At 50.8% G+C, this 14,734-nt stretch overlaps 2 protein-coding genes and 3 non-coding genes across 7 annotated transcripts; 4 read left to right on the top strand and 1 right to left on the bottom strand.

Moving 5' to 3' along the window:
- Positions 1 to 555: 555 nt before the first annotated feature.
- NOP56 (NOP56 ribonucleoprotein) lies at positions 556 to 5,174 on the top strand. Its single transcript, XM_072619833.1, has 12 exons — positions 556 to 1,072; positions 1,461 to 1,550; positions 1,929 to 2,043; positions 2,119 to 2,280; positions 2,425 to 2,623; positions 2,937 to 3,124; positions 3,215 to 3,366; positions 3,526 to 3,626; positions 3,960 to 4,108; positions 4,328 to 4,449; positions 4,662 to 4,787; positions 4,883 to 5,174. The coding sequence occupies exons 1-12, from the start codon at positions 1,070 to 1,072 to the stop codon at positions 5,087 to 5,089; spliced, it is 1,614 nt and encodes a 537-aa protein (XP_072475934.1). The 5' UTR covers positions 556 to 1,069; the 3' UTR covers positions 5,090 to 5,174.
- Positions 2,695 to 2,833, top strand: LOC140512946 (small nucleolar RNA SNORA51). Its single transcript, XR_011969998.1, has one exon. It is a non-coding gene; the product is annotated as a small nucleolar RNA SNORA51 (small nucleolar RNA).
- Positions 4,161 to 4,231, top strand: LOC140512935 (small nucleolar RNA SNORD56). Its single transcript, XR_011969987.1, has one exon. It is a non-coding gene; the product is annotated as a small nucleolar RNA SNORD56 (small nucleolar RNA).
- On the top strand, positions 4,517 to 4,585 carry LOC140512934 (small nucleolar RNA SNORD57). Its single transcript, XR_011969986.1, has one exon. It is a non-coding gene; the product is annotated as a small nucleolar RNA SNORD57 (small nucleolar RNA).
- Positions 5,175 to 12,429, bottom strand: IDH3B (isocitrate dehydrogenase (NAD(+)) 3 non-catalytic subunit beta). 3 transcript variants are annotated; one of them, XR_011969397.1, is made up of 13 exons: positions 12,210 to 12,429; positions 11,981 to 12,061; positions 8,355 to 8,453; positions 8,163 to 8,283; positions 7,654 to 7,720; positions 7,446 to 7,578; positions 7,203 to 7,336; positions 6,985 to 7,087; positions 6,686 to 6,832; positions 6,495 to 6,589; positions 6,301 to 6,361; positions 5,438 to 5,759; positions 5,175 to 5,299 (listed from the first exon to the last, which is right to left on the bottom strand). XR_011969397.1 is itself a non-coding variant. In XM_072619834.1 (12 exons), exons 1-12 carry the CDS (start codon positions 12,243 to 12,245, stop codon positions 5,670 to 5,672), a joined length of 1,167 nt encoding a protein of 388 aa, XP_072475935.1. In that variant the 5' UTR covers positions 12,246 to 12,429; the 3' UTR covers positions 5,175 to 5,669. The 3 variants fall into 3 exon arrangements, 2 of the variants coding, with proteins under 2 accessions (XP_072475935.1, XP_072475936.1); XM_072619834.1 differs by having other exon boundaries at positions 5,175 to 5,759; XM_072619835.1 differs by lacking the exon at positions 5,438 to 5,759.
- Positions 12,430 to 14,734: the final 2,305 nt, after the last annotated feature.

Genomic DNA, 14,734 nt, shown 5'->3' with positions numbered 1-14,734 from the left:
ATGAGCCCCAAGGACCACGCTCGGGCATCGCTTCCGTCCTGTCCTTCGACACGGCGCTCTGAGGCCTGCCACCACGCGTGGCATTCCTTTTCCCACAGGATTCCTATCAGGCCGCACGTTCCCCAAAGGCACTTGGGCTTCTCTAAGACTCACAACACACCTTGGCCGCTCCTAGCCCTTATCTCCCCACCTGGGTAAGGCTGCCATCAGACACAAACACACTGCTTTTCCTTCTGGAAAGCAGGGGCTGTTTCGGTCCGGCCTTGGCACAAGCATCCCTGGCCTGGCACAGGAGGCGCTCAATAAATGGACCGTCCGGCTTGTGCTCCGCGGGGACCTGCCGCCACGTGTCCCGCGGCCACCGAGCGCGGGCTCGCTGGGCTGGGCCGGCAGCCCTGGGGAAACGGGGCCGTCCAGCGTCTCCCTGAGGCAAGTCTGGACAACGCTAGTGGGCAGAGCGACGTGGGAACACTACTGCAGGTCAGTCCCTGCCAGGCGGTGACCTTCGGAAGGAGGCGGGGAAAATATGCGACCGGAAACGGAAGCAGGCCGGCTATGCGTAAGGGGCGCGAGGGTAAACGTACGGACAGTTCACGCACGCCAACAGGTTATCGCGAGAACTGGAGTTAGACTTGCTCTGCCCCGTTCCTCCTTCCCGCGGTAAAGGCTGGTGGTGCTTGAGCCTGCGAGCATGGGTGTTGACCTCTCCCGTAGGTGGACGTGGCTCAGAGACCCATCAGTTATCTCATTTTCTAATACCTATTAGATTGATCGCAGCTACGCTCCCCCAAGGGCCGCTGGTCTGCGAAAGCTCCGCCCCACTCCCACCAGCGCCGCTGGAAAGGCGGGAAGCAGCGCGCACGCGGAGGCCGCGGTGGCGCCTATGACCCTTCCTTACTTCCGGGCGAGGCCATTTTCTTCAGTTTCCCCCTTGGTCTCCTTAATTAATGGTGCCTTCCTCGGGTTCTGAGTGGAGGCTTCCATCCGGAAGAGGCGGGGCTAGTGAGGCTAGGGTTCCTGCGTGTCCGGCGGGAGGCCCGCATTGCGATTGGGGCTTCAGACTGCCGCCATGGTGAGCTGGGTGGGGGCCATGGGGCAGGGGTCGAGGGTCGCCGTGCGGTGCAGCTGGGGGGTGGAGGGAGTCATCCGGCCGGTGGAACTAGAGCCTACTTAGCTATCACGGGTGTGAGGTGGGGAGCAGCCCGGCAGAGGCCAAGGGGCCGCCGAACCTTGGGCCGCGTGCGTGCGGCCTTTCTGTGGGCTGGGGCTGGGCGCTCCCCGCCGGACAGCAGGGCAGCGTAATGCTCGCGGAGCATGGGGCCCTGGGACCTCCCGGAGGGCCTTCGGGGATCGGCCTGTGGGAGCTGGGCGGGCAGCGGGGAGGTGGGCCATGTGCTCGGGCCGGGCCTGAGCAGGTGGGTTTCGCGAACCCCCTTCATTTCTCCCTGGGTCTCTCCTAGGTGCTGCTGCACGTGCTGTTCGAGCACGCCGCCGGCTACGCGTTGCTGGCGCTGAAGGAGGTGGAGGAGATTAGCCTGCTGCTGCCTCAGGTGAGGCCGGCGAGAGAAGCAGGGGCGGGCCGGGGTCCCCACCCCCAACCCAGCCCCGGGGCAGCAGCGGCCGCCGAGCTGTGATGAGCATTAAAATCTGTCAATCCCCTGAGCAGAGTGATGTCGCCTAGTCTCTGAGCACGGTGTCTGCCCCGGTCCGCGGGAGGGAAGGCCACGTGCTCAGCCTCGTCTTAGATCTAAAACCTAGCCTTTGTTTGCATTTCTTGGGGCGGAAAGGGGAAGCCAGCATGGAAAGGGAGCCGTGTGCCCCAGGGCGCACGTTTAGTATCCGCTTTTCCCTGGAAATGGGAAATCGGGCCTGCCCTTAACCCCGACCCCCCCAACTGTAGCGGCCCTACACACTCTTTCCCTCCACAGGTGGAGGCATGTGTGCTGAACATTGGGAAGTTTCACAGTATCGTCCGGCTTGTGGCCTTTTCCCCATTTAAGTCCGCCCACAGTGCTCTAGAGAATGCTAATGCAGTATCTGAAGGTGAGTGGTCTCACCTCTTTTCTGTGATCTTTTGTGTGTCCCCTGTGCCCTTCTAACCTATGCTCTTATCCACAGGCATTCTCCATGAGGACCTCCGGCTTTTCTTGGAAACCAACATGCCGGCTAAGAAGAAGAAAGCTTTGCTGGGTGTTGGGGATCCTAAGATTGGGGCTGCTATCCAAGAGGAATTGGGCTACCCCTGCCAGACAGGTGGTGTAGTGGCAGAAATCCTTAGAGGTAAGATTTCAGGTGAATCACGTGGAAGTCATGTGCCTTGATATGGTAGTTGATTGGGTACCAGATCCTATTCAGGTCCTGTGCTCTGAAGGACATTAAAAGGGTTCTGCTTGGTAGTTTCTTATTCTGCCTGTTTTCTCCCAGGAGTTCGTCTGCATTTTCATTCTCTGGTGAAAGGTCTGACTGAAGTTTCAGCTTCTAAAGCCCAACTGGGACTAGGGCACAGCTACTCTCGGGCCAAGGTCAAATTCAATGTGAATAGGGTGGACAACATGATCATCCAGTCTATCAGCCTTCTTGACCAGCTGGACAAAGACATAAACACCTTCTCTATGCGGGTCAGGTCAGCTCCAGGGTTTGGTGGGGCAGATGTTTAAGCAGGGGCTGGATTTTGGACTGTTCCTCCAGCCCTACCACCTCCTGTTGCTTACCACAGACTGTGTTGTACTTTGCACAGACTGTATAGAAAAAGGAGGCAGAGAGATCTTCCTCTTATACACCTCAGCCAGGAGCTTGCCTGTGCTCTAGCTGTATTGTGAAAGGGGAGACAGTAAAGACTTGGGAATCCAGAGTATTGGGTTTGGGGCTGTGGGTGAGGTGTGGTTTTTCTGGACTACTACCTTTTCTTTCTGTTTAAGATCATCTCTTTTTTTCAGGGAGTGGTATGGCTATCACTTTCCTGAGCTTGTAAAGATTGTTAGTGACAACGCCACATATTGTCGCCTGGCCCGGCTTATTGGCAATCGCAAAGAACTGAATGAGGAGAAACTAGAAGCTCTGCAGGAGCTGACAATGGATGAAGCCAAGGCCAGGGCCATCCTGGATGCATCTCGGTCTTCTATGGGTCAGTGTTTCTGGTTGAGGTCTTTGTGGGTCAATTGGGGGAGAAGAGGATATTCTGTTGTGCACTAATTTGCCTCCTTGTTTTTCCCAGGCATGGACATCTCTCCCATTGACCTGATCAATATTGAGAGTTTTTCAAGTCGAGTGGTATCTTTATCTGAGTATCGTCAGAGTTTGAACAAATATCTGAGCTCTAAGATGTTCCAGGTGGCCCCCAGCCTGTCAGCACTCATCGGGGAGTCGGTCAGTCATTGGGGTGTGTGCTAGGGGGGGACTATTGCCTTACAGCTATTGTCACTTTCGTAGCTCCACCTAGCTGCCTGTTTTCTCCTTGGAGTTAGAGTGGGTTTGGTGGGATCAAGAATACTCTTGACCACAACCTTTTTTTTTCTCCCCTTCCAGGTGGGTGCCCGACTGATTTCCCATGCTGGGAGCCTTACCAATCTGGCCAAGTATCCAGCATCCACAGTGCAGATCTTGGGGGCTGAGAAGGCACTGTTCAGGTACCAATGTTCAGGTACTGATACTCTGGTGCCAGCTGCTAAAAGGGGTGCGTCACTGTGATGGCAGCGCTAGGGCACCCTGACCCGAAGGCTTTGCCTCGGTTGTGATGGGTCAGCCCTAGCCTCTGAGTGACCCCCATGGCCCCCGCCAGGGGATGCAGCCTCCAGGTCAGCGACATCTGACACCTGACCCCTATGGGAGTTGTGGGCTAGGGTTGAGGGGGATCAGTTTTGGAATTGAAGTGGGAGAGACCTTTGGTAAAAGGGTCCTGGGGGATGGGAATCTGATCCTAAACTGCATCCCTGGGAAGCTAACCCTGTACACTTCCATAGAGCCCTGAAGACTCGGGGAAACACCCCGAAATATGGACTCATATTCCATTCCACCTTCATTGGCCGTGCGGCCGCCAAGAATAAAGGCAGAATCTCCCGCTACCTGGCAAACAAATGCAGCATTGCATCCCGCATCGACTGTTTTTCTGGTACAGGACTCAGGGCTGAGGGGGAGGGGGAATAGGGGAACCTAAGTGGCTTCTGCAATGATGGGAAAATTTTTCGTCAACAGCAGTTCACCTTGTGAGTGTTGAATCATGTGGTCTGAGCAAAGCTGAGGGCTGAGAGGTTGGGAGGTCACCAGTGCCCTAGGACAGGCTGCACCTCCCCAGCCCCACCCCAACAGTGTTCTAACAATCTGTTCCCAGAGGTCCCCACAAATGTGTTTGGGCAGAAGCTACGGGAACAAGTTGAAGAACGCCTGTCATTCTATGAGACCGGGGACCCACCCCGAAAGAATCTGGATGTTATGAAGGAGGCAGTGAATGAGGTCAGTCCAAGAAATGGTCTAGTACTGGAGGGGGAAAGGGGGAACATGTCCTGTATTTATTGCCTGTTGGAGGTGATGAACATCCTCACCCTGACTCCAGAGTGGAGGCAAAAAACTGATTTAATGAGCCTGATCCAACATGACTTGGCACACCAAATTTATGCTTAGTGCTGGGGGGTTCTGGGAACTGACAATACTCCTTTTCCGGCCAGGCAGGGGAAATGGTTGCAGAGATTAGGAGGAAGCAGGCCAAGAAGGAAAAGAAACGCCTCAAGAAAGAGAAAAAGCGCCTAGAGGCTTTGGCAGCTGAAGAAAACAGCATTCCTGAGAATGGACAAGTCAGTGTGGTCTGGGATATTCTGAGGAGGTGAGGGGGACCTTTGACTGCAGGACACTGGGCTTTTAAACATGTCCCTACTTCTTGTGCTCTTAGGAAACTGAGAATGGGGAAGAAAAGCCAAAAAAGAAAAGAAAACGTCAAGTGGAGGAGACAGAAGAAGCCTCTGAGGAGTTGTCCACACCCCCCAAGCCCAAGAAAAAGAAAAAACTCATATGCCCAGAAGAGGATGGAGTAGTAGATTCACCAACTCCAGCCAAGAAAAAAAAGAAAAAGGCACAGAAGAGCTCGGGGTTGGACTAGGATTAGGACTCAGGCTCCTCCTGGGGCCCAGATCCGACTTTCCCCTCCCCTCCCTCAGTCCCAATAAAGACACAAACTCACAGAATGCTACCTTGGCTTAATTTATTTCTTCTCCCAGATTTGTCAGTAGGCTTGGTTAGGCAGGCTACTAATGATGGCGTGGGTGAGATCCCGGCAGGTGGCATAGCCGCCCATGTCCGGGGTACGAACCTGTGAGGGGAAAAGGGGGGTAATAATTTAACCCAGGGCCCAAGATCCTTTTCTGAATCCTTCCTTCCCCCAGGCCCTAATTCTTACCCTTATTGGGGAATAAAATAATAAAGAATGCTATTGGGTCCCAGTGAATACCTTCCCCCACACTCCTTGTGATGGGCAGGCTAGCACAAAGCACTCTCTCTGGTCCATGTTTTTATTGAGACAAAAGCACACAACAACTGTAGATAAAGATCTTGTCCTATGGAATGCAATGGGGGCAGAGACAGGCTCCTCCACGTGGTCCACTTAAAGGGGGGGGTTGGGGTTGGAGTGGGGAATTGTCAGGGGCCTCTATTCAAAGACAAGATAAGGAAATGGGAAGGTTCTAGCCCCCATGAGGGGGGTGCAGGTGGCTGATGACAGACTTGATGAAGTCAGACGTGGTGCTGTAGCCGCCCATGTCCCGAGTCCGAACCTACAGCCAGTGACAAAGCCACCAGGAACAAGAAGGGAAAAGATGGCTAGTGAGTGGGGAGGGTGGGCAAGAGAAGAGAGGATGATGATGGAGGGGTGGGAGGACAACCAGAGAAAAGATGGAGGGGTGGGGAAGAGAGATGAGGAAATGCCAAAAGGAAGATGGAAGATGGATGGAAGATCCAGAGAGAAAAGTCATTAGAGAAGAATGCCTTTGAGGTATTGGAAGCCTCTAAGGGCTACAAAAGAAGTTCATGTCACATGATCCTCAGAGCCCACCGAGGTGGGGCAGAGCAAGAAGAGATGAGACATGGGAACTAGAACAGTCTGAGAGCAGCCGAGGGGGGACAGCAGCAGCAGAGGGTGCCAAGGGAAGCGGCGGGGCGGGGGGTTGGGGGGTTTGCTGAGGAGAGAGTACAGTGAGGGTGGGGTGAGAGGCCAAGAGCTTGGGAGCCAGAACAGGCCCAGGAGAGCAGGTTGGGCCCCCATGAGGCCCCTTCTTGGGCAGGGAGGATCATGACTGAAGGCCCAGTCATACTTACTTTGCCCACTTTTATCACTTTCTTCACAGCCTCAGCGATCATATTAGAGTGAAATTCCAGGCTGTCCCAGGAGGAAAGAAAGCCAATTGAGTTGAGGGTGAGAATTCGCCTCCTGCCTCCCCAGCAGTCAGCAGGCAGTATCAGGGTTCCTAACACTCCCCCCTAGCCCTGGGGTCCCACACTCATTGACGTACTTGAGGTGCCTAAGCATATTGCTCGCAGACAGCAGCATGGCAGTTGGGTTGGCAATGTTCCTGCCCACAGCCTGGGCAAATGGGTGCCTTGCGCCCTGTAGGAGTGAAGACCGCGTTAGGAGGATACTCTCGTGCTTGGGGACCCTAGAGGGGTCAGTGGTAAGAAAAGAGGCCCCAGAAGTTTTACTCACTGTTTCAAAAACGGCATATTCGGCACTGTAGCTCTCACCGGGAACCACACCTGCACCCCCCACCAGACCCGCCGCCAGATTGTCAATGATGTTTCCGTAGAGATTGGGCATCACAAGCACATCAAACTGGTATGGATTCTGCACCAGCTGGGGTGGAGAATGGAGGAGAAAGAGAAGGGGAAGTAAGAGAGATGGTGGGCAGCTGGACTGAAAAGAGACAAAGGGCACAGGAGAGGGGAAACTAGAGGAGAAAAGGTGGGAGTATGAAGCCAGGCAGGAAGGCTAGGGTCCCACTGTACCTGCATACAGCAGTTGTCAATGATCATGGTCTCAAATTTGATCCTGGGGTACAGCTCAGCCACCTCCTCACAGCACTGCAGGAAAAGGCCATCACCCAGCTTCCTGTAGTGGGACCAAGGTCAGCAAGTTCCCAGGCTCAGCCACCCACATGATCTTCCCATGACCCTGAGGCCTAATTCCCCCCACCCACTTGCTGCTCCCATCTGGTCCTTCTCACATAATATTGGCCTTGTGCACAGCTGTGACCTTCCCTCGACCCTTCTTCGTGGCATAGTCAAAGGCGAACTTGGCAATTCGCTGGGACTTGGCACGAGTGACTATCTTCAAACATTCAATCACACCCCTGGCACTCTGCATGGACGGAAGGTACAGACTTAATGCGCCTGCGATGGGACAAGACAATTGCACTGTTTGCTCTGCCCCCCTCTCCCTGCAGGAGCAGCCAGGGCTCGTACTCCACCTCGTGCTCCAGGGAGCTGTATTCTCCCTCAGTCTGCTCACGGATGATCACTAAGTCCAGGTTGTTGTGTCGAGTCTTGTACCCTGGGAGGCTCTTGACATGGACAACATTGGCAAACAGGTCCAGCTTACGCCTGGCAGGAGATGGGGGGAGGTAGCATCATACAGTGTCACAGTGCCCAACGTCCCCAAGTCCTGTTACCTCATACCTGAGCCGCATGTCATAAGAGGCCAAGTCCCCCTTGTACTCTGTGTCCATTGGGGTGTGAATTTTTCCTGTGAGGGCACATCCAGAGTGAGGGTCAGTGAGGGTCCCAGGCAGAGGTCTGTTCTCTTGGGGGGAAATGACTCTTATCTGGCATCCTAGGATCACCCCCAACATCTGTTGGAATCATGTGTCCACCCATCCCTCCATATGAGAGTTCACAGGAGAAAGCTAGTTAATGACCATTACCTTGCACTAGGCAGGCTAGACTGAATAAACATGAAATTCCATGAAATAGTTGGAGGTTCTGGTCTCTGCATTTGGGTCTCTAGGGACCCAAATAACCTAAGGTCCTCATTAAGACATGGCCTTAAATAACTCCTCTAAGCCATAGGGTTCTCATGGGAAAGGGCTGAGGCCAGGCGTCAAGTGCCACAACGTTGGCTGGAGGACCAGGTACGGAAGCAAAATGTTACCTGTTTGTGGGGAGTAGGAGAGGAGCCAAGGACCTACCGATGATAGCAACCTTGTTTTCCTTCATGGAGCTCAGCACCTCCTCCAGTTTCTCTTCTGAGGCCATGTTCTGCACCTCACTCAGGTGATGTTCCTGGAACTCCACAGGGACACTGGCTGCCTGTTGGCACAGAGGTGGAAGCTGTCAGTGGGCAGTCCCTCAAGCCTGACCCCTCCTCCCCCTCTTCTCACCTTGAAAACTTCTTTGACAGCGTGCATGAGCTCAGGCCCCACACCATCACCAGGCAGCATAGTGACAGGGAAGGCGCCCTCCACCTTCACATCATCCACCTGGGAGGGAGATGGATGGAACAGAATAATAGCTCCTGGGGATGTCTGACAGACTGCAGAGAACTGACAAGGCTGGGCTCAGTGATACAGGAGTCACCGGTAATGCAGACAGTGAAGAAAGAGGGACAAATCTGTACCAACTCAGGCTCAAGAACTGACATCTCCAGGCTGGAAAGCACCTTGGAGGGCATCTAGGCCAAGCCCTGGGGCAGTGGATAAAGGGACAGGCCTGGAATAAAAGAGGCTCCTCTTCCCAAGTTCATCACTTACTAGCTCTGTGACCCTAGGCAAGTCACTTAACCTCATTTGTCACAATCTCCTCATCTATAAAATGAGCTGGAGGAAGAAATGACAATCCACTCTAGTACCTCTGCCAAGAAAACCCTAAAAGGGTCATGAAGAGTCAGACATGATTAAGAAGACTGAACAGTAACAAGGGCCAAGCGCTACCAGAATTTGCCCCCAACTAGTACTTCTCTATGGTCACGTGGCAAATAATACAAGAATTCATTTCATAGGATTTAAATGATTCAGGGTCTTTTCTTAAAAATGACAGTACAAACAAAAACACCCGTCTCAAAGTGTTTATAGTGATTCCATCCCTTCTATATTTCTCTAATCTTCCCTCCCAATCACCCCTTTTTCCTGCTTTATAATCAACCTGCTCCTCATTTTCAACCATTTCTTACAAGAGAGGTCTGCAGAGCTTTCTAAGATCTGGTTAACTTCAGTTTAGCTACTAGACACTAAATGGAAAAGGACTCATATTTTTGTGATAATCTATTGTCTCAAGTCATAAGAATATAAAGCCTTTATTACCTCCATCTTTCAGATGAGAAGACAGATCAGAAGAGGTTCAGTGATTTATACCACCTCATAAAGGCAGTGAGAGGGAGACCACCCTGTACCAGAGGTTTTCAAATCCAGGGCCCCTGACTCCCAACCCAATGTCTTCTCCTCTGTGCTACAGCTGACATTTAGACTAGTCTTCAAAGTCTGCAAACCCCTTCACACCTATTATTTCACCCAAGTCCTGAAACTCCAGGAGTTGCTCCTTTGTGGAAAAGGTTCAGAGGAAACTGCTTCTACCAACACCACTGAAGCAACTGATCAGCCACCCAGGGTCTTTGAGCCCATCAGGCATCACCCAGAAGGACTTAGCCAGTGGCATTCAGTGGAACTTGGGTGGTCTTGACTCAAAAGTCAGCCCTCCATCACTATGTCCTGTTGCCTCTCACTGTCCCTATTTCATGGACATTGAAACTGGGCTCAGAGAACTGAGCTGAAGTTTCCTGCCAGGTCATGCTATCTCAGCACTTGCTGTTATGGGATCCCAACACACCTGTTTCTGTGGTTGACTATGACAGCTGACGGATGAACAGCCAGCTGGCACCGTGCTCCCAGCAGTGCTGGGGGACTAGTGACACCAGTCACACCGACTCAGGCACACCACTCTAACCATTCCTTCTCTTTAGCTGGTTCTTCTTTCCCCAAACTTTTTAACATTGCTGTCTCTCCAAATTTCTTGGTCTTTTCTCTCTTCACTCTCCCTTGCCAATCTCAGTCCTACAACTTCAACTACTGCTACACAGATGACCCAAATCTCTATCTCAGATCTTGATTTTACTTCTCAGCTCCAATTCTATACCTGAGGGCATCTCCGCCAGAACCTCAAACTCTAGAGGTTCCAAATTAAGCCAATGTTAGAATTAAAGATTCAAAACTGGAAAGGACCTCAGAGACCATCCAGTTTAACCCGTCATTTACAGATGAAGAAACTGAGGCCCAGCGAGATTATGTGACTTGCCCAACATCATATACATAGTAGGCTTCAGGAGAAGAACAAGAATCTAGATCCTCTGACTCAGAGTCAGCCTTCTGACTGACTTAAATTTAGCACCGTACCTCACACAGTGCTTGATAAATGTTTGTTAACCAAAGCTCCCTTCTGGCTTCATTATTTCTTTCAGCAGCACCACCTTTCATTCAGTCTCCCAACCTAGTGTTACTTCTAATCTTTCCTTTCTTTCATGTTTTATACCCCATTAAGTCTTGTCAATTCTACCTTCAAAACATCTCTTACATCCATTCCCTCCTCTATTTTTTCATCACTACACTGCTAGACCTTCATTACCACCCCTGTACCTACTGCCTCTAAACACATCATCCTGGGCACCCCCAATTTATCCTTGATATTATGCCAGGCTATTTCCTTACACACAAATCTATTTCTACTCTGCTCAAAATCCTTCAGTGAATGGCTCCTTATTTCATATTAAAAGTAAAGATAGACAAGTTAGTTATTGAGGAGAAGAAAAGAATAAGGAGGGAGATAAGGTTGTATACTTGCACTACCCCCTCATGGGGATATTATGAAGAGCTCTATTTTTTTGCCAATTACTTGAACGATAATATAGAAGGAATGCTAATTAAAACTGCAAATGAAACAAAGCTCAGAGGGATGATGTGCCAGCATCCAAAAATAACTTGATAGGCCAGAATGATGGGTTGAATCTAGCAAGATAAAATTCAAGAGGGAGAGATGTAAAGCCCTATACTTGGGTTAAAAAACCAGAACTACATAAGTACAGGATGAAGAAGGTATAGTTCCAATGAAAAAACCTAGAAGGAAGGGGAGTAGTTAATGAACTACAAGTTCACAATGAGAGTACTATTTGATATGGCCACCAGAAAGGTCAAATGAACAAAGTGCTGCTGTACTGCAGATGCAAGGCTAGCAGAGGCAAGCGCTTGTGGGGAGTAAGGTAATAACTGCCCTTCAAGCATCTGAAGGGTTTTCAAGGGCAAAAGGCAGCCAAAAAAACATTTATTAAGCATGTAATACCTGCCAGGACTGTGTGTAAGCACTAGGGATACAAAAGGAGAAAAAAGACAGCCTCTGCCTGGAGGAGCTTCCAATCTAATGCGACTATTTTGTCTGGCCCTAAAGGGCAGAAGGAGGAGCGATATGGGCATGTCTCAGAAAAGCCTGTCTTGTCTCAATATAACGACTATCTCAACAGTCAGAGCTGGCCAAAGGGAACAGATTACCCTAAAAGGTCATTCTCAATTCTTCCAGTCTTCATAAATAGGGTTTACATGCTGACGACTCCCACATCTACCCCTGCATCAGATGCTGAAGCAGGAGCTGCTGTGGAGGGATTGTTATTCAGGTATAGCCTGGCTTCTGAAGACCCAATTAATTTCATTGATAATAATTACTAGTATTAAACCTGCAGTCCCACGGGCTTCTGCTTTGAGGATGGCCTGGCTACTTCCCAGGGGAGACGCTGGCCACCAGAAGCTTGGCCATGGCAGCTCATGACTTCACTATGTCTGGGCAGGGGCGGCCTGGCGCCAGAGGTTGACATCTGGGGATCCCCCCGGGCAGGGCTCGGGGCTCAGGAGCCAGAGCAGAAGGGAGGGGTAGGGCGGGGGCGGGGAGGACGGCGGAGAGCTCGGACACCCCCGGGGAGGACCCTCCCAGTGACCGCCGGGGGCGGCCGGGGGCGGGGGGCTCTTCTCACCGCGCTCCGCGGGGCGGCTCGGGTGGCAGCCGTGGTGATCAGGCCCCTCCAGGCCCCGAGGTTCGGGGACGCCGCCAGCGCCTGGCAAGGACAGACAGACAGCCCGTGACCCCGACGACCTAGGATGGGGCGGGGGGGGCGCCCGGGCTGCCGGCCTCCCCCCCCCCCCCGACCCTCAGCCCGCATTGTTCCTCCTCCACCCCCCCGGTCGGCTCCTCTGCGGCCTCACCCGCCTCAGGGTACCAACTGCGGTCAGGGTCGCCATCTTCTCCGATGGCCCTGGCTTAAGGAGACTTGGGGGAGAAAGTCGTCGCGCCGAAGTGACGTCAAGAGCGGAGCCGGCGGGGGCGGGAGCGCGCGAGAGAGCAAGTACAGTCACGTGGGATCAAAACTAGTTGAAAGACAGGACTCACTTCCCTCTCGGCCTCACCGAGGGACTGTCGAGTATCGATTCATAGATTGGCATCTCTGGTAGAGACTGTCCCTACGTAGATGGGCGTCGAGTGTCGATTCATAGATTGGCATGTCTGGTAGAGACTGTCCCTACATAGAGGGGCGTCCAGTGTCGATACGTAGATTGAAGTCCCTCTGGTCTTGGCCGGCTTCTCTAGACGTTCACCCCTCGGCGCTTAGAGCTGGAAGGGGCTTTGCAGAGCAACTGTTACAAATGTTACAAATGGGGAGGCTTTGGCCCTGGGAGGGAAATCGAGGCATGGGACGCTGGGAGCTGGGAGCCATCCTTTATACATAATGATTTAAATTTGCAGAGCCTCTTCCAACCCAAAGTTGCTTCCTTGGGATCGCCATCCAACAGAGGAGGCAGAGCTGGGCTCACGCAGCTAACTCTGGTCTATCTAGGCTCCAAGGCCAATGTTTAATGCCCTGGGCCAGAGGAGAAGGTCTTCGCACACCTTATTAAAGTATCACGTTGTAAGACCAGGAATGGCTGGTTACAACGTTCCCTCTTTATTTTGTGACCTGTAGGGAAACAGTAACAGTTTCTTATCCGTGGGAAGATACAATGCCGATGATGTTTCTATTTTATAAGGGTAAAGGTTACAAAGTGGTAATTCACAATTACCTTGTGAAGTAGAAATTGGAAAGAATTACTTCTCTACTGTTCATAGAATACAGAGGCTCAGAAAGGTTTATGTTTCCCCCAGAGCCTAGAACAGAGAGCAGATACTTAGGAAACGTTTATTGAATTAAGTTATTATTTGCTCATTGTGACTGGATTAGTAAGTGTTAGAACCAAGACTAGAAACCACATCTTCTGATCCTAAATCTAGCACTTATTCCATAATGTGGTGGGTTGTTGTTGAATTATTTTTCAGTTGTGTCTGACCCTTCTTGACTCCATTTGGGGTTTTCTTGGCAAAGATACTGGAGTGGTTTGTTGTTTCTTTCTCCAGCTCATCTTACAGATGAAGAAACTGAGGCAAACAGGTGAAGTGACTTGCACAGGGTCACGCAGCTAGTGTCTGAGGCCACATTTGAACTCAGGAAGATGGAATGAGTTTTTGACTCCAAGCCCAGCACTCTATGCATCACCTAGATGCCCCAATGTGGTGGATACACTCTGTAAGTTCAGGGACAGAATGTAGAGAGAGGAGAGCAAAGGATTGATTGAGGAGCATGAAGTATCCACATGTAAGGGACTAGAAAAGATTAAGAATTATGGTTTTGCCACCAGCTTACTGATATCAGAATTTCCTGAAGCATAAGGGTGTGTGTGTGTGTGTGTGTGTGTGTGTGTGTGTGTGTGTGTGTATTGTGTTGGGAGTTGTAGAGGTGAAATTACAAGAAGCTGTGGTTAGACAGACATGGCTTTGAGTGTGATACCTTTCTGGGTAGAGCAGTTTTGAGGGATAATGAGATCCTTTCTTGGTGACATAAGGGCAGATTCAGTGGCTGAAGTTAAGGGAAGATGAAACTGAAGGAGTTATGAAACTCTAAGACCAAATGGGCCGTTAATGTGGATGCTGAAGCTGCTAATGTTGAAAGAGGAAAGGGTGATGAGGAAAACCAAGAGACAGATATCTAAGTCCCACAGGAAGATAGATGAGTCCTGGAAATCAGTAGAAGATGATGATAAAGTTAGAAGAGGAAAGACTGGGGAAGAGTAGGTTTGAAATAAAAGAACCTGGATTTGACCCTCAGATTTTACAGTTTTACATTTTAATTTACATTTACAAATCTTTTGACTTTTGTTAATTTGTTTCTCCTCTCCAAGCTTCAATTTCCTTCTCTATAAACACAGAGATTTGGATCAGTTGATATTGATGTCCACTTCCAGCTCTAAATTCTACGAGGTAAATGACTTCAGAAAAGGAGATCACTGAGTAGTGCTTCTGGGGCTATGATTCTGAACTAACTACAGAGACAGAGATCTTATCTTAGGGGCAGGAAGAGGAAATGGAATAGAAGTTCTGCTTCCTTAACTCATTCTAACACTAATTCCATTTCTCTAACCCTGAACCAGAATTTGCCACTCATGGAAAATCTCAAAAAAGTAAGGGAGTATGTTCCTCATAGAATCCACTTTGTACACGGAACAAAAGATTGATCTTGATTCATTGAATGCCTTCTTGGTGTAGGGCCCTGGCTGTGGACAGTGTGACTCTGTGATCCTTGCAATATTCTTCACTTGAAGCATTCAAAATTGGCTCCTGATGACTTCTTCAAGCCTATTAAAAGGAAGGCATTATATTTAATAAGTCATAATCTGGAGGGATATGCAATAACTGGATTGCC

The sequence above is a fragment of the Notamacropus eugenii genome, chromosome 6, assembly GCF_028372415.1.
Source record: "Notamacropus eugenii isolate mMacEug1 chromosome 6, mMacEug1.pri_v2, whole genome shotgun sequence".
Lineage (NCBI taxonomy): Eukaryota > Metazoa > Chordata > Mammalia > Diprotodontia > Macropodidae > Notamacropus > Notamacropus eugenii.
This window is presented reverse-complemented; position numbering and strand designations above follow the sequence as displayed.